The 26879-nt window shown below is 45.8% G+C and overlaps 2 protein-coding genes across 9 annotated transcripts in view; both read right to left on the bottom strand.

Moving 5' to 3' along the window:
* Positions 1-14890, bottom strand: part of ATG7 (autophagy related 7) — a 237019-nt gene extending 222129 nt beyond the window's left edge. For 5 of the 6 annotated variants that reach the window (XR_012323919.1, XM_019944530.3, XM_019944535.3 and 2 more), the window contains exon 1: positions 14771-14890. The gene's annotated coding sequence lies outside the window, so the exon portion shown is untranslated. The remainder of the gene's footprint in view (positions 1-14770) is intronic. The other variant, XR_012323920.1, reaches the window with a different exon arrangement.
* A 741-nt stretch (positions 14891-15631) lies between these two features.
* HRH1 (histamine receptor H1) overlaps positions 15632-26879 on the bottom strand; it is an 87627-nt gene continuing 76379 nt past the window's right edge. For all 3 annotated transcript variants that reach the window (XM_073787710.1, XM_073787709.1, XM_073787711.1), the window contains exon 2: positions 15632-25290. In XM_073787710.1, coding sequence (XP_073643811.1) covers positions 23792-25255 — 1464 coding nt within the window. In that variant the 5' untranslated portion in view covers positions 25256-25290 and the 3' untranslated portion in view covers positions 15632-23791. The remainder of the gene's footprint in view (positions 25291-26879) is intronic.

Here is a 26879-nt window from a genome sequence, read left to right as displayed (position 1 = left end):
AATCATTTCAAACATATTTAAATGAACCCTTGTCCCATATTAAATAATTTCTGGCTTTTGTTCGAAAGGATCTTTATAATTTTGCACTCTCAAAATGTTCATCTTTTTGGGTCGCTCCTGGGTTCATAGGCCCCAGAAAAGTTTGTGAATCCTACGTACTGTGGCTTCAGAGCCCAGTGGAGAAACAGACCCTCATGCAGATGGCCCAGGGCCCACACTTTGAGAAACGCCAGTCTAGAACACCCTAACAACCTCCTGCTTGGTTTAGCGGGCCTCCATTGCTGCTTTCTCCTCTCTTCCTCCACAACACAGCTAGCATTTTCCTTCTACTGTTGGTTTTTGAAAGTTCCCATGCTCAGCCCTCTCCTTAATCTATAAACTTTCCCCAAAGCAAAATTATTCATTTTCTACATCCATTTCCATCTATATGCCAATGAATCTCAGGACTGTATTTCTAGTGCTAACCTCCAACCATATATTTAAGTGTCTTCCAAAGCCAGGATGTGAATTTCTCACAGATATCTCGAGTTTGACAAATCCAAAACTGAACGTACCTTTCACTAAAATTCGGCCATGTTCCTATATGTCCCAGTTTACTAGATAGTACCACCATACAGCCACGAAGAACCCTCAAAGTCATCTTCAATTTTTCTCTCTCTCATATCCAATAAATCACTAAATGCTAGAGGCTCAACTGTAAACAGTCCTCTGGCACTGAGATGAAGGTGGCAGCTATTGAGTATTGGCCAGGAGCAGGAACTGCAGCAGGGGTGTGCGCCTGAATTTTCTCCTCCCCGAAGCCCTAAGAGGAGACAGCTCCAATTTCACAGAAGAAACTGAGGTTCAGAGAGATAAGAATCAACAGAGCAGCAGGCAGTGGTACAAAGGGATCTCATCTGAAATCCTCCGTGGGACGGGTCATCAGGCCCCTACACACTTCAATCATTCACAGCTTAGGCTTAAAAGTCAACAGTAACTCATCATCATTTTGATGACCTGCTAAGGTCACCAAGATGGAATTTTACCAGTGCCAGTGACAAAAGAGAAAATTCTATTCCATTTTTCTATTCAGCAGCTAGGAAAAAGTGACTCAGGAGTACCACAGAAAAGAATGGACGGGCATGCCAAGAAAGAAATTTGCATAAGAGGCATATCCTTCATTTTCTGACATGTTTGGTCTTTGAGAAATTCCAAACAGAACCCAAGAGCCTATTTCACAAGAGGATGTGGTTGGTGTCCAGCTGCTAAAGTGTTGTCTGACTGGTTAAGGCAACGTAAAGTTCTTAAGCAACAGCAGCAACAAGTGATTAGGAATCTGCTGGAAACATCTAAATAGGATACTCAATATAAAGGTATCACTTAGGAACCTATACATCTATGTCACATTGCCATCTTCCTTAAATTAGAAGGGAAGACTTAAGAAGTAATGATCAGAAAGGAATTCTGGTGGAAGAGGAAGTGAGTCTCAGGTGCAAAGTCATCCATGTGTGACTAACCTAGATCCAAACATTACCTGTGTCCTGAAAAGTAAGGCTTGCACATATAACCCTGAACAGTGCAGATGAAACCTGAGGCCTCTGCTTAGCTTAGAAAACTAAAAGATTATTTCTATCACACTTCAACGTTGTATTCAGGATGTGAAACCCAAGTGTTACACAAGACGGGACTGTGCCACTTCTCATGAAAGAGGAAAGGCTCTGAGGATTTGAAATTGTAATGAACAAGAACCGCAGCAGTAGAAGAAACCCAGCAGTAACCAAAATATCCAGTTAGGATTTAACTGAAATAGTAGGTGGATGAAAGCAATACAAACCTTCTGGGGCTGCGTCTACCACCCAAACTTATAAATTCCAGGCTTTTATGGAAATAAAACTAAGTCACGCTCGGTAACTTAAACAAGCAAGAGCTCAAAAAAAAAAAAAACCCGCCACTGTATGTTACTTATCAGAAGTTCCTGTCGAAATGGACCCAACCCTTGTGTTAGTGCTGTTCTTTACGATCAAATCCCTACAGGAAATGTGTAACAGTGGTTGCCTCCCAGGAAAGAAGCTCTGGGGTCACAGACCGGGGTGTGGAGAGCCTTATTTTCACCGTATAACCCTTTTGCCTTCTGAATTTTATACTGTCGATGTGAAATAATAATACAGAAATAAGTAAAATAATGGAAAAAAAAAAAGCCCTAACCCAATGGCAAGAAGAGAGGGAATGACAGATGTAAGATGACCAGCTCAAGCACTTTGGTTTCAAGAAATAACACCTGGGAAGCCCTGATGCAAGAACCTTGTCTTATTCATCTGTGGTCAGCACTTAGCACAGTGCCTAGAATAGATTAGTTCAGTAAATGTTGACATGAAATAGCTTTCTTCTTCCAAAAAGGGCCAAAGAATGGATGCTACAGTGAGACAAGATTTCAGCAGAGTTTGAAAACTACTAATGGCCTGTCCAAATAGGAAGTAGACTGACCAAAGAGATGATGAATCTTCCATCAGTGGACGTGTTCAAGCACATATTAGGCAATCATTTGCCACGTAACACTGCAGAGAGGATTACGGTATCAGGCAGTCATATGAGAACAGTGGTTGGCAAGCTTTTTCTGAAAAGGGCCAACTAGTAAATATTTTAGGCACTGTAGGCCAAAACAGTTTGTCATATTTTCTTCTTTCTTTCACTCTTAAAAAAAGTAAAAAAGACATTCTTAGCTCATGGACTGCACAAAAAAAGGCCTTGGGCAGGGCCATATTTGCCGACCTTGGACTAGAAGATCTTTGAAGCTGCTATTTTTTTGATTCTTGGAAGGTGTCAATAATGTATTTTGTTTCTAGGGAGACTGACCTCTTTGGCAGAATCTTTTCAGAGGGCAGTAGAGATCTGCAAGGGCTGCTGAGGGTGAAGCAGATTGTAAGACCAGATTCCGAGGCCACGTCTGCCATCTACGACACAAATCCGTCTTGATGGACCGGCGAATGTGGTCTCCACAGAACTCTCACACAGATGTGAGCATCACTAAGCCAAGACGAAGCTCATTTGGCATTTCCCGAAGCTCATCACGTGCGAAAGCGCGCAGCCGCAGCACTCCACCTCCGAGGCAGGCGCATGACCGCACCCCTGGCGGTTTCCTTCACACTTTCTCCTGGACCCCTGCTACTGCCTCCCAACTTCTCTAGTACCGCCCTGGGGGACCTGCCCCTCCTCACCTCTGACCTGATACACAGAAACATCGAGCTGCTTTGTGCTCCGCTAACTCACCTGCTGTCTTGCTTCTGCAACCCTGTCTGAAAGGCGCCCATGGCCCCCGTGACTGCCTGGCGCTCTCCAAATCCCAGCACAGAGGTGACCTGCTCTAGAAAGCCTTCCCAGAGCTGCCGCTCACTCTTTACTCCTGTCCTGCGCCTCCCGTCAATCACAGTTAACCACCTCCACCCCCCGGCCACCTGGACAGTATCGTTCAACTCTGTGTACCTGCCTGCCTCCATCAACCGGACTGTAAATCCCATAAACACAGACCCTGGTTCACATTCCTCTCGACATATCCTAGTCCCTTTCAGAGTGGCTCTGAAATGTTACTAAGATGAATTCTGGAAAATTTTTATGGGTACCTTCCCCAAGAGAAACAAGAGAAAGAAAGAACACAGGCTTCTGCGATTGGGAGGACAAACTCCAGGCTTATTACCATGTAAGATGGAGATTGGAGTAAAAACGTCATGAAGAACATATGGAGATATGCCATGTGACAGAAAGGGTCTCTAAACCTATGACTTTTTCAGGATAAGATCTTAGATGACAGGAAATATGCACAGACAAATCAATTTTTAAAATTAATTTTTATTGGCGTATGGTTGCTTTACAATGTTGTGTTAGCCTCCACTGCACAACAAAATGAATCAGCCATACACATACAGATATCCCTACCCTTTTGGACTTCCCTCCCATTTAGGTAGAGTTCCCAGTGCTATACAGTATGTTCCCATCAGTTGTCTATTTTATACATAGTATCAATAATGTATATATGTCAATCCCAGTCTCCCAATTCCTCCCTCCCCACCCCTTTCCCCCTTGGTATCCATACATTTGTCCTCTACATCTACGTCTCTATTTCTGCTTTGCAAATAAGATAATCTATATCATTTTTCTGGATTCCGCACAGATGTGTTATTATACGATATTTGCTTTTCTCTTTCTGACTTACTTCACTCTGTATGACACTCTCTAGGTTCATCCACGTCTCTGCAAATGACCCAATTTGATTCCTTTTTATGGCTGAGTAATATTCCATTGTATTATGTACCACATCTTTATCCACTCATCTGTCAATGGACATTTACGTTGCTTCCACAACCTGGCTATTGTAAACAATGCTGTTACGAACATTGGGGTGCACGTAGTTTTTTGAATTATGGTTTTCTCTGAGTATATGCCCAGTAGTGGTATTGTTGGGTCATATGGTAGTTCTATTTTTAGTTTTTCAAGGAAACTCCATACAGTTTTCCATAGTGGTTGTATCAATTTACATTCACACCAACATTGTATGAGGGTTCCCTTTTCTCCACACCCTCTCCAGCATTTTTTGTTTGTAGATTTTTTGATGATGGCCATTCTGACCAGTGTGAGGTGATACCTCATTGTAGTTTTGACTTGCATTTCTCTATTAGTGATGCTGAGCATCTTTTCATGTGTTTGTTGGCCATCTGTATGTCTTCTTTGGAGAAATGTCTATTTAGGACTTCTGCCCATTTTTTGATTAGGTTGTTTGTTTTTTTTGACATTGAGCTGCATGAGCTGCTTGTATATTTTGGAGATTAATCCTTTGTCTGTTGCTTCGTTTGCAAATATTTTCTCCCATTCTGAGGATTGTCTTTTCATCTTGTTTATGGCTTCCTTTGCTGTGCAAAAGCTTTGAAGTTTCATTAGGTCCCGTTTGTTTATTTTTGTTTTAATTTTCATTACTCTAGGAGGTGAGTCAAAAAAGATGTTGCTGTGATTTACGCCAAAGAGTGTTCTGCCTATGTTTTCCTCTAAGAGTTTTACAGTGTCTGGTCTTAACATTTAGGTCTTTAATCCATTTTTAGTTTATTTTTGTGTATGCGGTTAGGAAGTATTCTAATTTTATTCTTTTACATGTAGCTGTCCAGTTTTCCCAGCACCACTTATTAAAGAGGCTGTCTTTTCTCCATTGTATATTTTTGCCTCCTCTGTCATAGATTAGGTGACCATAGGTGCGTGGGTTTACCTCTGGGCTTTCTATCCTGTTCCATTGATCTATATTTCTGTTTTTGTGCCAGTACCATACTGTCTTGATTACTGTAGCTTTGTAGTATAAAGTCAGGGACTCTGATTCCTCCAGCTCCGTTTTTCTTTCTCAAGATTGCTTTGGCTATTTGGGGTCTTTTGTGTTTCCATACAAATTGTAAATTTTTTTGTTCTAGTTCCATACAAATCAATTTAAATGAAACTTTACTTAACCAAATATAAAAGTAGTAAAGAAGGGAATTCCCTGGCAGTCCAGTGGTTAAGGCTCCATGCTTCCACTGCAGGGGGCACAGGTTCAATCCCTGGTTGGGAACTAAGATCCTGCATGCCTCGCAGTGCGGCCAAAACTAAAACTCAAAATAAATAAAAGTAGTAAAGAATAAGTCTCCCTGAAAGGTTTCCCATGGTTATGTAAGTTAAAAGCTACACTCACAGTCTCAAAGTATCTCTTCACACACTCACACACATACACACACACACAATTATTAACTACAAAAAAGAAAAAGTGACTCTAAAGTGACAAAATGTGGCAGACACCATCTTAATGAAAGGGGATCAAAATTAATACTAGCAGTGATGGGACCAACAGACACTGTGTGCTATCCAATAGACGGCAATGAAAAGAACACGGCATCTATGGTATTCGGCTGAAAACAGTGGACCTGGCTCTAGTCAGGAGGAAACACAAGATAAACCCAAACTGAAAAACATTCTACAAAATGACTGGGACTGGCTTATAAACTTCAAAAGTGTCAAGGTCTTAAAAGTCAGGGGAAGACTAAGGAACTGTCCCTGGGATTAGAAAGACTTGACAACTGGGGGCAATTCGTGATCCTGCTTTGACTCTCTGCTATGAAAGATGTTACCAGGATAAAATTGGAATGCAGTCCCCGGGAGAAGGGTATATGGAAGGTCTTTGACTTATTCTTGTAAGGTTTCTGTAAGTTTGAAAATGTAATAAAATAAAATATGAAGAGGCACCTGCACAGACACAGCTTATTCTATATTCAACAGGCAAAACCAATCAATGTGATAGAAGTTAGAAGAGTAATGACAGAGTGGCGTGGGGCTATTGACTGGGAAGGGGCATGAGGAAGCCTCCAGGGGAGCTGGAAATATTCTATATACCTCAAGCTGGGCAGTGGTTACAAACCATGTGCATATATAAAAATCCATGAGCTACATTATTTATGATGAGTGTACTTTACTATATGTATGCTATACCTGAACAAAAAAACCCAGAAGATCCCATATTCAAGCTATACCAATCCCACAAAGAACCTTCCTTTCTCATTCAACAGTTAACAGATGACCTATTTAAATCTAGCTTTGTGGAAAAGCAATTCATTGCTCTAAATAAGGAGTGGAAATGAAATATCATTTCCATAAATTTTCTGGCACTTTGTTATTAAAGACGCTGAAGATGAAAGTATTTTGGTTTTGCTGCTTATAAAATTAATTGGAGCATAAGTGCTTCCTAGAGTGAGTCTGCCCAACCGTATTCCCTCTGCGGGCACCTATAGGATTGGACACAGCAAATATCAAGCCAGTATAGGACTTTAGGAAAGGAAGTAAAATTGGTAGAAAATAAGCAACAATCATACAGATTAAAAAACAAACAAACCTGCCTTTAGGGACACTAGACCCCTGGTGGGGAGAAGAGGGAAACAGACCAGCCGACTATCCAAAACTTCTCTCACTATAATTTTTCCCGTGTGCATTCTTGGGGTTTTGTTTGCTTGCTTTGGGAGGGCAGAGGAGCTTCGAACCGTTCAGAGAAAAGATGCTAAAAGCTAAGGTAGCTGGGAGCCTGGTCTTCAGTCAGATAAACCCACCTTTGAGTTCCGACTCCACTTCTCCCTGGCTAAGCAGCCTTGGGCAGGTAACTTCATCCCCTGTGCCTCCATTTCCTCTTCTGTAAGATGAGGATAATCATACCGAACCCACGAGGTTGTTGGGAGGGCTAAAGGAGAAAGTGTGTGACACACCTGTCCCGGTGCCTGGCTTAGTCAACAGTCAACACACGGCAGCTGCTCTTAGTCTCTGTCACCTCGCCCTCCCTCACCCCCCCATCAGCCAACAGTGCCTGAGAACGTGGTCGCCCTTCCCCACGCTCATCGCGAAAACTTCCTCTGCCTCAAGCAGGCCTCATAGAAGTCCTCCCTCCCTCACAGGAGCCCTGCAGACACAGCAGAGGTTTAATTAAAACCTGCAGGATGACCTCCTGCTATAGGTCATCCAGGGGAAGTCCAGAGGAGCAAGTGCTAAGGCGTCAGGAGCACTCTGTGTTCAACTTCTCTGAGGCTGCATGGGGCCATTCACTTAGCAGAAGGGCCAGAATAACCACGATTTGGCCCTCAAGTACCATCTTTGGGCCAAAATGGAGCACGCAGAGCAGACTTCTGTTCTCATTTTCCCAGCTGCGGGGCTGCGAGCTCTGGCAGTCATTAAAATAAGCACCAAACCACATGACCAAGTCCCACTGACAAACAGAATATGTTCTTAGCTGCTGATGGGTAAAAAGGCGGTGGACATCGCCAGGAGTGGGGAGAGGGCTCCTCTGGCATGCAGAGCCAATGCCCGTTTTGTAGGGCAATGATGTTTTTGCAACTTCAGGAGTTTTGGAAATAATTTGCAAGGCTGCTAAAGAAGGAGGTTTAAAAAGCCTTCCCTTCCAAAAGGAGGGGGGGAAACTTCCAAACGTAGAAGAAAAAGTATGCTTTACCAGAAGATGAAAACCCAGGACTCCTACAGGGGAACCAGCTGGGTACAGAAGCCTCAATTCTTTTTAAAAACTTCATTAGAGTCAAGATGCCCCTGAGCCAAACTGATGCCTCTGCAAGACACCAAGTCACCCCAAATGGCTTTTGTGGGGCCTGTGCTATTAGGTGGTAACAACTGATATGAGCAGGCAGGATAACTGCTCTTATGGACTGGTTGTCTCCCTCACCCCCGTGCGCCACCTCTGCCCCAACAGGATCCACGTTATTTGCTTCTTCAGGAGGTCAACCAGGGAACTGGCAATCGCCTCCACAGGCTCAAACTGTAACCTTCATTCTCAATAGTTACTTCTGGGAGTTGTTCTTCTTTTGTTTTATTTTGTTTTCCCTCTGCTATAGTAACTTCAACCTTCACATACAATCTGCTGTCTCGTTCAGGCTCAGTTTTTGAGCATGGATACCCTGGATACCAGTATTGTGGGCTGTGGCAAGCCTATGAGAGAGTGAGAGTAAAAGCTGAGAAAAACATGGGCAAGAGGAGAGAGGAGATCATACAAGGAAGATGGAGAACACTGTGCCCACTTTTGAGTCCTCTGTGTTACGTTCACCAACCAACAGTGTCACCTTGGTCCCTTCTGTACATGAGGGACAGCCACCTGGATTCACCTGAATCGCTAAGGAGCCCTTAGGTCAACCCACAACTAAAATCCATGATGGTTTCCTAAAAGCTGGCTGAAGTATGAAGGCTTGCTTCTGAGTAACAGTCTTTATTTCATTTCTGGTGATCTTTAAGGAGTCCTGGAAAATGAGAGGTGCTAAAAAACTGGGCCAAGCAAACACTTGATTTCAGATTTTCAAAATATTTGATTTCCAAAGATGAGAACATAGATGGATGCTACAACCCACTGGACAGAGAATCTGTTCCCAGGAAAGCTGTCATATAGTCCATTCTGGTTCACATCGCATCTTTGTACAATAAGAAAATTACACACCTTCCTCAAGACATTTTACCTCCTCTTCTGAGAAAATTGTTGTTTAATATATTGCTTGAGTTAGCTCAAGATATCTTTACCCTTGCCTGCCAGAAAACTGTCAGTACAAAATACACCCATGACGCCTATGATCTAAATGGAACCCTCTTGGGAAGAGATATGGGAACATATGTATATGTATAACTGATTCACTTTGTTATAAAGCAGAAACTAACACACCACTGTAAAGCAATTATACTCCAATAAAAAAGAAAAGAAAAAAAAAAGATCTGGCCTCTTAGATCTGGCCTCTTGTGCAGTGTACCACCTGCACAACTGTATGCAGCAACCCAGAGTATTCACAAAAGACCACTATGGTTTCTCCAAGAACAAGTCACAACAGAGTTACTGCATTTCTGCCTTGATTATGGAAGAACCATAGACAAAGGAGACAAACTATGTGGACCTCAGCAAGGTCTCTGACAAGTCTTCTTCAGATAGCCTAGTAGACAAGATGAAGATGTAGAACTGGACACTGACATAATTAGAAGGATTTAAAACTGGTAAAAATAATCTTATTCAAACGGTGTTGCTTAAGTAATGAACTGATGTTAATAAGAAAGGAGCTAACAGGGATGTCTTTGGCTCAGTCTCGGGGCCTATAGCCAATTTATTTTTATTTTACTTATCTACGTGAATGAATATTCATCAATATTTACCAAGTATTTTATGCGTGCTGAACCTTGTTACAGCAGGGAAGCTGACACATAAACAAATACATTCAGTAAGATATTCTTATAACCACATATAACCAGTGACTTGGATAACGATACAGGTTTGCTTATCAATTCTACATATGACATGAAGCAAGAAGGAACAGGCACTATAACAGATAACATAATTCACAATAAAAGATTCTGACCACCTGGAATGACAGGTCTATTTACCAAGATTAAAATTTTCACAGAGGGAAATCTAGGGTCTTAAATCTCAGTCCAAAAAAACAACTGGACAACAATGTAGTCTGATACGCTGGAGTTGGTATGGTAGACAGAAGGGTGTAGCTTCATGAGCCAGAGAGACCCGGGTTCAAAGCCCACCTCTACTACTTCAAGCCACACAACCTTGGGCAAGTCATTTTCCTTCTCTGAGCCTGTTTTCTCATCTGTAAGATAGGACACCACCTGTGGTGCAGAATTATTGACAGGATTCAACTAGAAAATGCATGTATCTGGCACACAGGAGGCACTCAAAAGGAAGAGTAATATCATCAACAAAGCACATGCCAAAAACACTGGGGTTTCCATTTCATTATTACTTCAGTAAACATTTATATGACCTACTAGTCCCTATGCTGTATCTCAGGACTCAATGGCAAAAAGCCATGATCCCCGCCTTTAAGGAGCTAACGGTTTTGAGGGTAAGACAGACCAGGAATGACAACAGAGCAAAGCTGCGGGTAACACGAGCACAGTTAAGTGTGGTGAAAGCATTTCAGCGGGCGCTGTGGGAGGAGGAGGAAACCCTCGAGCCCAGATTTCGAAAAGAACTGGCAGTGGATCCTCAACAGGGACACCACTTGACATGTTGGGTGGGACAATCCTTTTTCATTTGCTGCTAGCCCCACACATTGCAGAATGTCTAGCACCCCTGGTACCCTCTTAAATGCAGTAATGCCCCGTGGTCATGTCACAAAATACAACAGCTCCACACACTTCCAAATGTCCTTTGGATGGTTGGGAGAGGGGAGTGGTCGGCAGCACCAGCCCAAGCCAGTCCCACTGGATGAGGAAGCCTACAGTGGGGAGTAGGGACACTCCAGGCAAAAGGAGGAAGCTGCCTCAGTTCCACGTCTCCAATTCTAGAAACACCCCCATGGCCTCTGCACAAGCTTAGAATGTTCTTGTCCATCCACATGCCCAGCGTCTACTTAATGCCTCTTCTCCCATCAAATCTGAGCTCAACCATCAGTAGAGGGAAGCCTTCCCTGACTCCCTCGTCTCCTGCTTAGGTCAGTTCTCCTGTACTCTACCCACAAAGAGCACCATTACCTCCCGCTTCACATCACATGTGCAGTTATTTTATATATACTGATGAATGTCAGTCTTCCCTACTAGGAGAAAAGCTCTTTGAGAAAGGAAGTGTGTCAGTTCCTCATTGTCCTCCATCCGTCACTGTTTTCCCAGCACCTGACTCATTACTAGCACCTCACAGGTGCCCAAAATATACCTGCTGGTGACTGAGTCTATGAACAAAGGAAATAGCATGATATGTTTCAGAAAACACAAAGAGTTCTGTATGGCGAGAAGAAAAGGTTCGTGTGGCAGAGTAGCTGGAAACCACACCAGAAAAGCAGGTGAATGCCAAATCATGAAAGGTCTTCCATGAAAAGCTACTGATTTGTATTTTAGCCAAGGTCTGTATTTTAGAAAGGGCACTCCAGCACCAGTTAGGGCCAGACTGCTGAGGCAGGGCAACCAGCTCAGAGGCTGGGCAGGAATATAGGCAGGAAGTGAGAAGGGCCTAAGGCAGTGGGAGAGGAAATGGAAGCGAAAACATGTCAGGAGATATCAAGGGAGGAAACCTGTAGAACTCTGATGACTGCCCAGGCTGGGAAGGAGGAAGGGAGGGATGGGATGAGAGGAAAAAGTCCAAGATGACTCCCAGGGTTCATAATGTTTACTCACTGGAATGAATAAATGCAGAAAGTGAATGAGGGAGCGTAAAGAATGGAGAGAGAACCACAGGTTTGGAGAGAAGATGATGAGCTTAGTTTCGGACTCGCTGAGTTTTAGGGCTGGCATTCAGGAGAGATCTGGACTCAAGGTCCAGAGCAGTGGTCACTGGCACAGAAATGAGAGCTCACACTGTGGTTGAGAAGAGCAATGAGTAGAAGGCAGGGCCTTGAAGAAAACTAGCATTTAAAGGACAAAAGGAGGAAAAGAGCCCACAATGGAAACTGAGGGGAAACGGCCAGAGAGAGAGTTCAAAGCAGGAGTGGATTTTATAAGTGAAGGAGTATCGGCAATGTCAGATGTGCTGAGAACGCAAAAAATAAGGAAGGAAAAGAGTTCAGGGGTTCGGGCAACACCAAGGCCTGATGACTTTGAGGACAGCAGTTTTGGGGGAGGGGTGATGCAGAAGTAGAATTTCAGTGAATGATGACTTCAGGAAGTAGAGGTGGCACCTTGTCCAAGAAAAGTGGTGGGAAAAAGAGGTGTGACAGGGTACAGCAGAGATTAATGGGAGGGTGTTTTGATTTTTTTGAAAATTAGAGTAAACAGGATATTTAAATTAGAGGGATAAGTTAAACAGGAAAGAAATGGGACAAATGATGGAACCAGGTCCTGAGGAAAAGGAGGAGACAGGATCTCAGCATACGCAAAGGAAGTAACCTTAGAATAAACACCATTTTTTCACAGAATTAGAATAAAAGGCAAAGCAATAGGGTCAGCTGGAGAAAAGTTTGTAACAACTGAAGTTGAGGAGGCTTGACTGATAGCTGCAACTTAGTGAAGTCAAAGGCAAGGTAGGAAGCCGGGAGAGGAATGAAGACGTGAGAGACAAGGAGGGACGTACGTGTGGGCAGTGCTGAGAGCCCGGCTGGCTCTCAGATAGTGTGACAGTGTCAAGAGCGTGAGGCGTCTACAATGAAGCCCAGAAGAGTCACACGGGGCCTTGGGTTATGGAAAGAAGAGTACAGTCCTGTTCTGCATGGCCAGACTCCTGGAGAAAAGAGGACCTGCTTTCTATGCCACACACTCACAAAGAGACCGACACACAGGAACAAGTTCAAAGGATGGTAACCAGAAAGCAGAAGGTGTGAAAATCCCAGAGGTGATCACTCTGCGGCTGGACTGAGACCAGGTGGACACCCAGCCTAACGAGACCATGGAGATGCACGTTGTCTGCCTGGCAACAAAGCAGCACCTATTCACTCTCCCTTGAACACACAGTGGGGCTTTACTTACCCTAGAGAAAGCCAGGAGGATCTGGAGATAGACAGCAGGGAGGCATTAGTGAATCTTACTTCCATGGGTAAAAGTGGAGGACAGAGGCCACTCCGACTTCCAAATAAAATCTCTGAGGTCAGGGATAACCAATCAGGGACCACTGATCAAAAAACTTATTACTTATTTCCACAAAGAGGATTCATTCCCCACTCCACCCCCAATATCCTGACTCCTGACTCTCGAGGTATCATCCAATCAGTTACCAGTCCAGCAAATCCCACTTCCTTGGTCTCTCAAATCCACCCACCCCTCTCCATCCCCATAGCCGCTGCCTTGGTTCTGGCCTCCCTCCTCTGTCACCTGGACCATGGCAAAAGTGCCGGACTGGTCTCCCTGTGGGTCCTTCCCCACCCAGTGTAATCAGCACATCACTGCCTGGGTAATTTGAAACAGATGAGACCATGTCACACCCCTGTGTAAAATTCCACAGGACTCCACTCTTCACAGCCACATTTTCAAATAAAGCTTCTTAACATAGCAATAGTAACTGCTACAGCTTACTGTTTACTATCTACTAGTGCCACGTGAGTAACACATCATCTCACTTGCTTCTCACAGCAACCCTAGGAGGTAGGTTAATGTTTGCCCTTATTTTGTTTTTTATTTTTTGTTGCTGTTGTTTCGTTTTGGGGTTTTGTTTTGTTGTGTTTTGTTTTTTGCAACACCACACGGCTTGTGAGATCTGTTTCCTGACCAGGGATTGAACCCGGGCCACGGCAGTGAAAGCTCATAATCCTAACCGCTACGCCACCAGGAAACTCCCTGCTTGTCCTTTTTATAGTTGAGGAAACTGAAGCTAAGAAAGGAAGTGACTTGCCCAAGGTCACGAAACTAGCTCAGTGGCAAAGCCAGAAATGGCATACAAGTATCACAGCTTCCAAAGCCTGTGTTCCTCACATGCTATCGCCCACAAGATCCTTCATGATCTGGCTTTCCAGAATCACCTCTTTTACAGCTGGACACTCCAACTTGGGTGAACTACTTGCAGGTCATTCATTGTATAGGCTTCTGTTTATGCCACTCCCAATGTCTGCGATATGGTCCCAGCTCCCAGCCCTCTTCGCCTGACTAAACCTGCTCATCCTGTAGGACTTGGATAAAGCAACACCTCCTCACAGAAGCCTACTGATGCCTCGGCCTGACTTACAAGCACCCTAAGTCCTCCTCCAGCAAACTTCCACAATAGCTTCATTCTATAGTGCTGCTGTTCTATCTCCTTGACTTAAAAAAAAAAAAAATTAACTCCTTGAAGACAGGGATGTGTACCTTGCTTACTTTGGTATTCCCAGCTTGCAGAGCAGAGCCAGGCAAACAGCAGAAGCTCAATTAGTGTTTACGCTTATTCTCTATTATGAGAAGCTGGCTGGGGACAGAAAAACAATCCTGTGGTTGAATGAGAGCCCTGTATTCAACTCCTTAAAGGCTTTCAAAATCATGTCACATAAGCAGAGAGGAGTTGGCCAGAAAAGACGCGCCAGTCACACAGCAAAACCGGCAAAGCCAGGAGGAGAGCCCAGGCGGCCTGTCTCCCGCGTTCCAACACTGGAGATTCGGAGCACTTGCTGCCAGGGGACAGGCGGAATTCGTTCATCAGCAGGAGCTTCCTAGTCAGAAGACCCCGCGCTGAACCAGTCTGAGGGGACGTGACCGGAGACAGAAGGCGAGAGCCGGAGTCAGTGACTCCCTCGAGGAGGGAGGACCAGGATCCTCAGACCCGCCATGACCCTCGCCCTCACCGCCGAGCTCGCCCCTTCTCCCCAGGGCTCCAAAACCGACCGCGCAGGACCCCACTCCTCCCTCACCAACGCGGCTCACTTACCGCCACCCAACTTCCGGCAACCACGGCGCTGTCCGCCGCGCGCGCCCTGATGACGCAATGTGGCCCCGCCCCCTCCAGCCGAGCCCGGGGGGGGTGTGTTGTGGAGGAAGTGCGCACATGCGCACCCGGAGCCACGAGCCAGCAGGGTAAAGGAGCCCCTAGCACCCAGCTGAGTGGGAGGAACTTGAGCCGTGGGGAAGGCGGGGCCTCAGGAGGTGGGCCAGGACCCCTTGTGAGCGCTGCTGGAGAGACTTTCTCCTATCACATGTGGGAATGTGTATATGCCCCTCAGGATGTTAAAAAAGTGCTCCTCCTTCTCTCTAGTGATTTCAGAGGATGACAGGAATTATCATTTCCGTTTTCCAGGAGAGGCAGCATCAAATGTATCACAGGAACCGTTAGGGAGGCAGGTGTGGAGAGACGGGCCTTTTTAATACGTAAAGGCCAGATGAAAGTCCACAGTGACCAACCTGCTCTTTCTAAACCAGGTATTATTCTCAAACCCCACCCCGCCCACTCTCAGTGGGATAAAGGTATTCATTCTAAATGCTTTACTGAGCCAAGTGCCAAGCATTGGACAGGTGTGGAAGAGACAATAGTGGGTATAAACTTAATCTGACACGTAAGGCCGTGACTCTGATATAACTCTATTCACTACTATTTATTGACTATCCTATTTTCATGGTTTCCCATCTTTAGTCGTCACAAAGGTCCTACAAGGTAAAGGTTATATTATCCCCATTTTACACATGAAAGAACAGAGGCTAGGAGAAGTTGTGGCTTGTTGAAGGTTTAAGAGCTTTTGGCCTAGGATTCTAACGGAAGCCTGTTCGCTAAATAAGAAAACAAATCCAGACTTATTAAGGAGAACTTTATTCAGAAGGATTACTGCAAAGGGTGGGGGAGGGGAAGGGGCAAGACTATAGCTATGGGGAGACCACTCCAGCCGAAAGCTCTGCAGGTGTCTCAAGGGTTATGCAAAAGAGTTCTTCCTTCTCAGGAAGACTGAAGAAAGCTAGAGAGAACTGGATGTGGAAAGTGGGGAGAAAGAGTGGCTTGCTGGATCCGATAGTAGTAAATCGGAGAATGTTTTACCTTGAGGCCAGTTATATGCTGGCTCAGGCTGAGGGTGGGTCAAAGGGAGCCTGGGGAAATGAGAGAAGTTTAAACTTTGGTTGATCAGCATTTTGTTCTGACTGATCAGTGGAGACCAGTAGTTCAGCAAATCATTTATAAGGTAAAGAACGGGAATTCAGAAGGACTGTGTCTAGCCTTGCCACAGGTAAACAACGGAAGCATCTGCAAATCTTACGTTGGTCCTAAGGGAATGGATGTCTCTTTGCAGTAAACCATTTCCAGAGCACAAAAGAGTGGGGGGATTTCTTCACCATCACTGTTTCTCAAGAGTGCAGGGCTCAGGTAGAATTCAACTTTGTCAACTCTTTCCATTTTATCAGGCTCCTCTCCTGCCACTGCCCCCTCAGACCGCATGCTTGGGTCACACTAAACTAATTCTGGTGTTTAAAGCACACTCTACTCACTCTGCTCTTTTACATCTCCATCCCTGCAGTATCCTCACTCTTCCTCTTACTCTTCAAAACACAGTTTTGAAATGTGGGTGAATCTTAGACAAAATGTTGAAGGAAAAAGAATCCATACAATATGATTCCACATATGGAAATTCTAGAATCAGCAAAACTAATCTATAGTGAAACAAGTCAGATCAGTGGTTGCCTAGGGTATAAAGGGGAGCAGTGTCTGCAAAGTGCCATGAGAAACTTTCTGAGGTGACAGAAATGTTCTATATCTTGATTGAGATCAGGATGACATGGGTGTTCACATTTCTGAAAACTCATTGAACGGTACATTTAAACTGGGTGCATTTTACTGTATATATTGAATGTAATAAACTTGGTCCAAAAAAAAACCAGTGGGGATGTCACCTCCTAGGTGAAGGCATGCCTGACATCCACCTACCGCTGTGTTTCACTTGATTAAGCACCTGTGAGGCTGAGCTGAAGTTAGTTCTTTATAAGGTTTCCTCTGCTGGACTTCGAGATCCTTGTAATGAATACATTTTTTGCAGTTTCCACCCAGCTCACAATGATTCCTGCTTCTCCGGGAACTGTTGGTCCTCCAGCCATGTTTGCACCACATGTGCCAACTGGCCCCCACCTCCCTTTACAGTTGATTGCATCAGAGGTGGATATAAGATGATTCTTCACCCTCAGCTTTGGACTTTTGAACTGATACTCACAGTGAGTAGGAACAGGAATAATTCACATAGGTCAACGGCAGCAGTCTAGCAGGAACTTCCTTGGATTCTGGTTGTTGAGGTTCCTGCGGCTGCCTTGGCTCAAGCCTTTCAGAGGTGAGGTCATCCGAAGTGTTACTGGATTCAGTTAAGAATACGCCAATGCAGGGGACATGGGTTCGAGCCTTGGTCTGGGAAGATCCCACATGCTGCAGAGCAACTAAGCCTGTGCGCCACAACTACTGAGCCTGCACTCTAGAGCCCGCGAGCCACAGCTACTGAGCGCTCATGCCACAACTACTGAGCCCGCGCTCCTAGAGCCCATGCTCCACAACAAGGGAAGCCACTGCCATGAGAAGCCCGTGCACCACAACGAAGAGTAGCTCCCGCTCAGCGCAACTAGAGGAAGCCCATGCACAGCAACGAAGACCCAACGCAGCCAAAAGTAAATAAATAAATTTAAAAACCAGAAAAGACATATTCACCCAAGTGTGCACTGCACCACCAGTTAAGAAAAAAATAAGTGTTACTGGATTCCACAAAACACCCCAGTAGCCATTCACAAAGCTGGTTTCTGTCGCTTGTAACCCTGCAGTAGGTCCATGAGGTGGAAGCCATGTCTGTATGTCCTCCACTGTCTCCTATGGCCTGGCCCCAAGGACTGGCCCAAGAAGTGCTCAAAAGTGTGTGTTAAATTATTAGATGAGGGCTTCCCTGGTGGCGCAGTGGTTGAGAATCTGTCTGTTAATGCAGGGGACACGGGTTTGAGCCCTGGTCTGGGAGGATCCCACATGCCGTGGAGCAACTAGGCCCGTGTGCCACAACTACTGAGCCTGTGCGTCTGGAGCCTGTGCTCCGCAACAAGAGAGGCCGCGATAGTGAGAGGCCCACGTACCGCGATGAAGAGTGGCTCCCGCTTGCCACAACTAGAGAAAGCCCTTGCACAGAAACGAAGACCGAACACAGCAAAAATAAATAAATTAATTAATAAACTCCTACCCCCAACATCTTCTTAAAAAAAAAAATTATTAGATGAGGTCTGGGCATCCAAAGTAGATGGTCACTTAGGTCACAAATGTGGCCTCCATGTTAGCAGGGAATTAGGGTGAGGCTCAGAGCAGAAGATCTGTTCTTGCTGCCCAGCATGGGGGAGACAGACCACTGGGGCACCAAGATGATAGAGCATCAAAAAAGATGCAAGACCAGGAACCATAAAAAGGCAGAGAATGTTCTCAGACACAGTAGGGCAACAAGGCCCATGACACTTATTCAAGACCACAGAGATCCAGGTCAATGTACCTTCATCACTTGTCCTGCAGCTCAGCTGAGGACCCCTACCCCAATGGGAACCACTGCACAACCTAGACTTTGAAAGCCCAAGAAATTGTGGCATGATATGCTGGCAAATTAGATCTTAACAGCATTGTTTCTTTACGGCACTTAGAATGCGTCACAGCCAGGAGAGCCCAGCATCCTCTTCGCCCTGCTGTTAAGACTTGAATCTACCTTTTAGAAGACCCATCTTCAAAAGAGAGACAAGCGATTTTCTGCCAGCCAAGTAACCAAATGACCAATTTATCAAATGGCTAATCTGCAGACTCATGGATTTTCTAAATGGACATTTTGCTAATGTAAGCAGACAGGGTAGGGGGTCCCCAGAGAAAGAGAACTAGGCCTGGCTTCCTTTTTTTTTTTTTTTTTTTTTTTTTGTGGTACGTGGGCCTGTCACTGTTGTGGCCTCTCCCGTTGCGGAGCACAGGCTCCGGACGCGCAGGCTCAGCGGCCATGGCTCACGGGCCCAGCCGCTCCACGGCATGTGGGATTTTCCCGGACCGGGGCACGAATCTGTGTCCCCTGCATCGGCAGGCAGACTCTCAACCACTGCGCCACCAGGGAAGCCCAGGCCTGGCTTTCTTGACATAAGAGAAGCCATTTTTGGCCTAAGCCATTTTGTGATCTAAGCCTGGCCACAATGCTTATCTTTGAACAGGTCTCTGTAATTAATGGTCTTAAAGGAGCAACAACAACAACAAAAAAAATGCAGGAACAAACAACTTGTTGTTGCAAGAGAAGCAACAACAGCAAAAATAACACATCATTTGTAAAGACTCCCACTTCTGTTCCAATGGTGAAGACTAGCCTGAAGCACTTTCTTGAGCTGTTTTGCAGAATTTAATTCGCCCCCACCCTCAGGTGCTCAACCACCAGATCAACTGGAACCTAACGGCTGATGATGTGGACCTTTTAGGAACCTTGTGACTTCATTCAACGCCCATGCTCCTTCATGAAAATACATGTACCCCTAGCTTAAAACTTCCCCAATTTTGCTGTTGGGGAGACACTGCTTTGGGAAAGATCTCCAGGGTTCTCCTTACTTGCTGCAAGGAATAAATACTTCCTTCTCCCGCTCTTGGGCTTGGTTGTGTCTTTCGGATCGATATGCACCAAGAGGCAAACCCAGTTTTTCGCGAAACACTAACTTACCAACGTCTAAGGCTTATGGCGATTTCTACTGCATGGAATGGCTTTGCAAACTTTTATAGATTTATATGATGTTGTAGTTGATGGTTTTCATGTTGCCTTCAGAGAGGCATTTGAAAGAATTTTCTCTTTACCAAAAATTAAGGATGGCTTTATTTTTCCTTTGACTATACTTAACTTATGAACACATTAATGAAGAATATATTCTTGAATGTAGATTTTTCTTGAGTGTATTAATATCATGCCACTCGGTTTATGCTCTTTCTGTCTCCTGCTTTTCACTTCTCCTTCTGTCTCCTTTCCCATTCCTCCGTTTCTCACTTTGTCTTCCCCTAAATGTCTCCATCTCTCTGCCCCTTAATCTCTCCCCATCTCTGTCCCTCTACACTTCATTTCCCCCTTCCTCCCTCTTCTGTTCCTTGGTGTCCCCCATCTCTTCCCCTAGACCCCTGCTCTCTGACCCCCTCCACCCCATAACAGGGAAGAACCTTTGTATTCTATTACAAATTAATCACTAAAGGGATGTTGCCTATAGGCTTAAATTATACACAATGGCCCATCTCTGGGAACCCTGCCTCCCAGGTAATGAGCGTTGAGTGAAAATACTTTTGTTTAGCTCACAGGAAGCATCCTGGTCAGGCCCACCTGCGAATGGCTGCAGGAGGAAGAAATGAACACACGCCCTCTGGAATCTGGCCGGAACGAGGACTTTATCCCCTCTGCTTTTAGTATAAAATAAGCCAGAATTCTAACTCGGGAAGATGGCTCTTTGGGACACTAGTCCCCCTTCTTTCTGGTCCGCTGGCTTCCCAGATGAAGTCACCATTCCCAGCTCCCACAGCTCGTCTCTGGATTTACTGGCCTCTCACGCAGGAGCCATAGGAGCTCGGACTCGGTAACAGCCCTGCCTCCCCTAGTTTCCTCTGATTTCTACCCCTTGTTTTCTACCCCTCTGTCACCTGGAGTCTATTCACCTCTATTTCTCCCCTCTCTGCAACTCGGTCTCTCCCTGCAACAGCAGTGATCTGGGGACAAAGCATATTGAACCTTCTTCAATATGTGGCTGTGAAGAAAAACAAAAATCTGTTACTCTAACTTCATAACAATTGCAGAAAACTTCTCTTAAAAACCTCACCCAAGATGCATTGTGGTAAACCTTGTAAATAGTTAAAAAGAAGCCAACATTTGGTCAATTTGACAAATTGGTCAGTGGAGGAATTGGCTTTAAGCTCACCAGCTTTAAGGCCATAAAAAGAAACCCAAAGGGGCTTCTGACTCTGCAAGTTTTAATCTAAAATCAAGGTCTCTGACAGCCTTTTCCAAGAAGGTATTTACTTTCATAGTTTGGGCAGAGAGCCTGGTTTCAACTGGATTTTGTGTAAGCCATCAGCCACTGATTCTTTCCTGAGTGGGCTAGGGCTGAGTGACGTCTGCACCATAGTCCCTTGCCTTTCATGAATTTAAGAATTAATTCAAGCATACAGACAGGCGTAGGACGAGCAGGCTGATACCGTGGAGAGGAAGCCCATTCCACAATCAGATCTTGGACCTGGTCCTTACGAATCCCTCTGTGCTTTGGTTTGCCTACTTGTAAAAACACAGAACTCTGCCCCACGAGGTGCTGTAGAGATTAGATTACAGTGGTAAAGCACAGAAGGATACGCTCAGCATATTTTGAAACTCCTTGAGTCCCACTGGGTACCATCCACTCTGCAAGCACCGTGAACACTGTACACACTAATCCACGGACCTTGTTTATTATGCTCCGGCAATTTATAGTGACCATGCTTTGTTCTTGTCAGATTCAAATCCAAGTCTCCTTGACCCAAAGTCAGGGCTCATAACCACTCCTCTTCACTAGTCGCCTCATCTGCTCATCAACATCAATAGCAGGCACTTAGCCATTAGTCTGCGTGGGGTAGTCCTGAAAAAGACTTCAAAGTGCTCCTTGGTCCTGAGGGGTCCTGGGAAGCAACTCTTCCCGGTTTCTGACCTGGAAACAGACCATCTGCAGGATAACCTAAACCAGGATAAAAGTCTCCTTAACTCCCCCAGTTTTGAGGGAGAAGAACTTTGGGAGATGCAAAGTAGAGAGTGAAGCTCGTTATAAAAAGTCAGTCCTTTTCTAAAGATGTTTACAAATGTGAATGTATATGTCCTTACAAAACCAAAGAGAAACCTTATCAGATCTTATAACATTTGACATTACATTTCAATGCATCTTCTCAGTCCAAGAGACTCAGAAAGGTAGTATTAAATCAATCAAACTGGTAACAGTATAGTTTCAAAGATCATATTTTAGGTAGGTAAAAAATCTCTCATTTTAACAGATCATGCAAACAGGAACATAAGACATAAATTACCAGCTTGCACAGGCACTCCCACTAGCTACATATATTACAGTTTAGCATTGAGTTTTAAAATATAAAACACAACCAGATTGCAACATAAACACCAAGTAAATCTGCGTGTTCCCATGCCTTTGCTAGTTTTGACTTGAGAGGTGTGCCTATAAAGGAACACGATGACTTTTCTTGGACCAACAGCAAAACTCACAGATGAAAACGCACACTGTCCCTTCAAAAGTATCACCTCTGTGGCCACAAACATCTTCTATGTCAGCTCTTCCTGCTCTCAATATACCCTTTTCTCGTTTGTTTGTTTGCGGTATGCGGGCCTCTCACTGTTGTGGCCTCTCCCGTTGCGGAGCACAGGCTCCGGACGCGCAGGCTCAGCGGCCATGGCTCACGGGCCCAGCCGCCCCGCGGCATGTGGGATCTTCCCAGGACCGGGGCACGAACCCGTGTCCCCTGCATCGGCAGGTGGACTCTCAACCACTGCGCCACCAGGGAAGCACCCCCCTTTTTATAAAAAATAAATTTACTTATTTATTTATTTTTGGCTGTGTTGGGTCCTCATTGCTGCACGCAGGCTTTCTCTAGTTGCAGTGAGCGGGGCCTACTCTTCGTTGCAGTGCGCGGACTTCTCATTACAGTGGCTTCTCTCGTTGCAGAGCACAGGCTCTAGGCGTGCAGGCTTCAGTAGTTGTGGCGCACAGGCTTAGTTGCTCCGCAGCATGTGGGATCTTCCCTGATCAGGGCTCGAACCCATGTCCCCTGTGTTGGCAGGCGGATTCTTAACCACTGTGCCACCAGGGAAGCCCTCAATATACTCTTGAGAATTGCCACCACTCTCAGGAATTGCGTGTGTGTGTGTGTGTGTGTGTGTGTGTGTGTGTGTGTGTGTGTGTGTGTGTGTGTGTGTGTGTGTGTGTGTGTGTGTGTGTGTGTGTGTGTGTATGTGCGCGTGCTGAATAGAACAAATTTTTGCCTTTAGTAGAAAATGTGTTACGATGAGCTGAAACCACAGGATGTTCACTCTAGCTCTCCTATAACTAGCTGTGTGATCTCAGCCACCTTATTTCATCTTGCTGCACTTCAATCTGCTTCTCTAGCAATACCACCCTCCCGTTGTGGGGTGTCATGGGGCTTAAATGACATCAACCTGGCACAGCCCTCAAGAAATATGGCTTTCTTCTCCCCACACTCCCCTTTTTGGTTTTTAATGAACAACCATTTAAAAAATATTCTTTTGTCTTTGAGGGCAGCATTTAGCCTTTTTTTTATAGCAAAAAAGGAGTTTGGGTTTGAAAATGATGGAAGTGCAGACTGCACGATTTCCTGTCAACTCTAAGATGTGCATGAGTGAGAAATAACGAGGCAGAATCCCCAAGGTGGTTCAAACGCTGCGTCTGGAGAAGGCTGTAAAAGAGGCTCAGAGGAGAGGTGTTCTGAGAAGTAGCAGTCACAGGGGAATAGCTGTCCTGCCTCTCAAGGTGACCCCTGGCAGCGGACAGCATCTGTCTGTGTGTATCAATATACGGTCTCTGCACAGTCGTATAGCTCCATTCCAGGAAGGCTCCAGAGTTCTGCCTACTTCTCTACTGGAAACTCTACCCACCTGTCCCTTCGGTTGCCCATTAATTCGAGTCTGAAAGCTTGAATTACAATGTGAGTCTGAGGCGCCCACATTTCCCGAGGAGCAGGAGAGCCCAACCAGATCGGATTCTCTTGGAAGTATTCTGCTCTCAGGGTACAGTCTCTCTGCTGACCACCGCCATCTGCTCTTCTTCCAACGGTGCCTATGATCTTTCCAAACTACCCAGCCCCTAAGGCTGTTCTTTTGGCTCCAGAAAGCCCAGGTGTCTGGCAATGCACAGGCTTCCTCCTCTATTTCCTTCAGGGACATCGTAAGCATCACTTAGTTGCATGCCCTTGTAGCCTCCCTTAGGAGCGAATGTGCAGAATTTTCTTGAACGTCTTCTTGAAGTTCTCGTTGCACAAGGGGTAGATGAGGGGGTTCAACGTGGAGTTGATGTAGCCCAGCCAGATGGTGAACATGTGCACATGTTGGTTACAGCAGCTCTCGCAGAAGGCAATGACCATGAAGAAGATGAAGTAAGGAATCCAGCAAACGATGAAGGCCACCATGATAAAACCCAATTGTTTGGCGGCCTTGCGTTCTCGGTTCACGTGCAACACAGACACGTACTGTCTTGAATGTGAGCAAAGCCTCTTCCAGGTGAACTTGATATAATCCAGGCCTGTGCTAGACTCACTGTTCGATTTGGCTTCCCCTCGTGCCAACTCTGGGGCGGTGTCTGAGTCTGTCCGGGAGAAGGACTGGCTGTCACCTAGGATCTGATCCTCTAGTATCTCCTTGGCCCCATGCGTGTTGAGGCCCTGCTCGCCCATCTCGAGCTGGCTCTGGCTCTGGCTGATGGCTCCGTACTCCCGGCCACTCCCGTCTGCCTCCATCTGCGTCTGCACAATGTTAAGTGGGGAGCAATGGAATTTGTCCAGTCCTCCATCCTTCTCCTGGCTGAAGACACCTGGAGACTTTATCTCCTTTGGGTCTTGGGATGCTGACTTCAAGACAGGTCCACCACCGGCATCTTTCGGCTTCCTTTTCAGAACTTCCCCGGGAGACTCCTTCCCTGGTTTCTTAGCGCCCACCCTGAGGTCCTCTGGCTTCAGCTTGTCTTCAGAGAAGGACGGGAGGGATCCGTTGATGAGCTCCCGCTGCTGACGGTGCTGCTGTACAGCCTTGTAGATCTTAGCGTAGAACCAGAGCATGAGCGAGGTGGGCAGGTAGAAGTTGATGATGGCAGTCATGACCTTGAACCAGGTGACATTGTAGAAGTCCGTCTCGCACTTGTCCTCCCGGTGCCCTGAGGTCTTCGACATGAAGCGCTGCCAGCCCAGAATGGGAATAACCCACAGGAAAGAGAGAAACCAGGCTGCCAAGATGGTGGCCGACGCTCGGGTCTTGGTGCGATACCTCAGGTATCTGAGGGGCTGCTGCACAGAGCGGTAGCGATCAACGCACAAGATGAAGATGCTGAAAATGGACGCTGTGCTGGCCACATAGTCCATGGAAAGCCAAAAGAGGCAGAGAGGGCGTCCCAGGGACCACCTGGACATGAGGAGGTAGAGGATGTTCACGGGCATGACGACGGCCCCCACAATCAGATCGGCCACCGACAGGCTGACAATGTACAGGTTCCCCACCGTGTGTAGCTTCCGCTCGCTGTGCACAGCATACAGGACCAGCAGGTTGAGTCCCACTGTGACCAAGGAGATGGCGCTCAGGACCACCACCAGGGGCATCATTTGGGGGTTGGGCGTGGTGGTCTTGTTCCCCTCACACATCTTGTCTTCCAAGACGCTGGAGGAATTGGGAAGGGTCATTGGCACAAGAGTAGCCTCCAGCTATGGCTCACTCCCTGGGAGGAAAGACACAAGGATTCAGGTCAGAGCCCCGGTGATCAGCAGAGTCACTCAGTGCTATCACAGTGATCAAGCTAGGGTTGTATACTGTCGGGGCTGATAGACTGCTGGTTACCTACAGCCTATATCCCCTGCTTCTTTAGCCATTCCTTCCTCCCTTCCTTCACCTGATGACTATTTACTGCATTCCTGGGCATTGTTCTAGGTACTGGGAATAGAGCAGTGAACAAAACAAAAACCTCTGTCCTCAAGGAGCTCACATTCTAGTGAGGGGAGGGGTGAGCAAAAACAAGGGGCGGTTTGTACAAGTCCCATGTTGCACATGTCCTGGGAGATGGGCTGCATCATGACTGGTCTCAGCTGCATATGCCCCCTCGTTCCTCTTTGCCAGTGGCTGGTCTAGGAGTGGGTTTGAAACACAACTCCTAGAAGCCAAGGAAGTAGATGGGGAAGTCTCATGGCAGAGATGCGGTTCTGGAAAGTTCTTCCTCACTGACAAATGAGCAAAACAAGTAAAAGGGTGTTTCCCACTTGCCCTCTTCTTTGTGACAGGAAGTGATGCACGGGGCTATGACAGTCATCTTGGGGCCATCAGGGAAGCAGCACTGAGACGCCAGCCCAGAGACCTGTTATTACTGAGCTGCTGAACTGACCCTGGAATCATCTTCCTTAAGGCTGGTTATTATCGGAAATAATTAAATATCTTTTTTGCTTAAGTCACTGTTGTGGGAGTTTTTACTTGCATCTAAAAGCACTCCTAACCAATACAGAAGAGGCTACCAGGACACACAAAGCATGAAATAAATCTAGAAAGTCTCCTTAGATGAATGGTTCTCAAACGGGAAGAGGCTTATGTTATTTGAAAAAGCATATTCATTATTTTATATTTGAAATCTCTTTTCATTACATAAAATATGCAAAGTCATATGTAACAAAACCTTTGCTAGTAGGACTATACTGAAAATAGACTGGATCCTGCTATAGGTGACCCTCAATTGGGGAGGGAGGTCGAAGTAGGTATTAAAACCTCCACGAGGCATTGTTAGATTTTTATATTAATCAAAAAGTGGTATGAGTTTAAAGAAAACTGAGAAATACTCTAGCAAAAACATTATTTTTACATTAGGACAAAGCCAGATAAATTCTTGAGTAGAAGGCCAAATTCTTATGATTTTTTAAAGATAAAAAGCAAGACCCCAGGGCTTCCCTGGTGGCGCAGTGGTTGAGAGTCCGCCTGCCGATGCAGGGGACATGGGTTCGTGCCCCGGTCCGGGAAGATCCCACATGCCGTGGAGTGGTGGGGCCCGTGAGCCATGGCCGCTGAGCCTGCGCGTCCGGAGCCTGTGCTCCGCAACGGGAGAGGCCACACTGGTGAGACGCCCGCGTACCGCAAAAAAAAAAAAAAAAAAGGCAAGACCCCAAATAAGCAAATGGACCTAATTAAACTTAAAAGCGTTTGCACAGTAAAGGGAACCATCAACAAAATGAAAAGACAACCTACTGAATGGGAGAAAATATTTGCAAATGATATGACTGATAAGGGGTTAATATCCAATATATATAATTAGCTCATACAACTCAACAT

This window comes from Tursiops truncatus, chromosome 10 (genome assembly GCF_011762595.2).
Source record: "Tursiops truncatus isolate mTurTru1 chromosome 10, mTurTru1.mat.Y, whole genome shotgun sequence".
In the NCBI taxonomy this organism is placed as follows: domain Eukaryota; kingdom Metazoa; phylum Chordata; class Mammalia; order Artiodactyla; family Delphinidae; genus Tursiops; species Tursiops truncatus.
The sequence above is the reverse complement of the archived record's forward strand: the minus strand, read 5'-3'. Positions and strand labels throughout refer to the sequence as shown.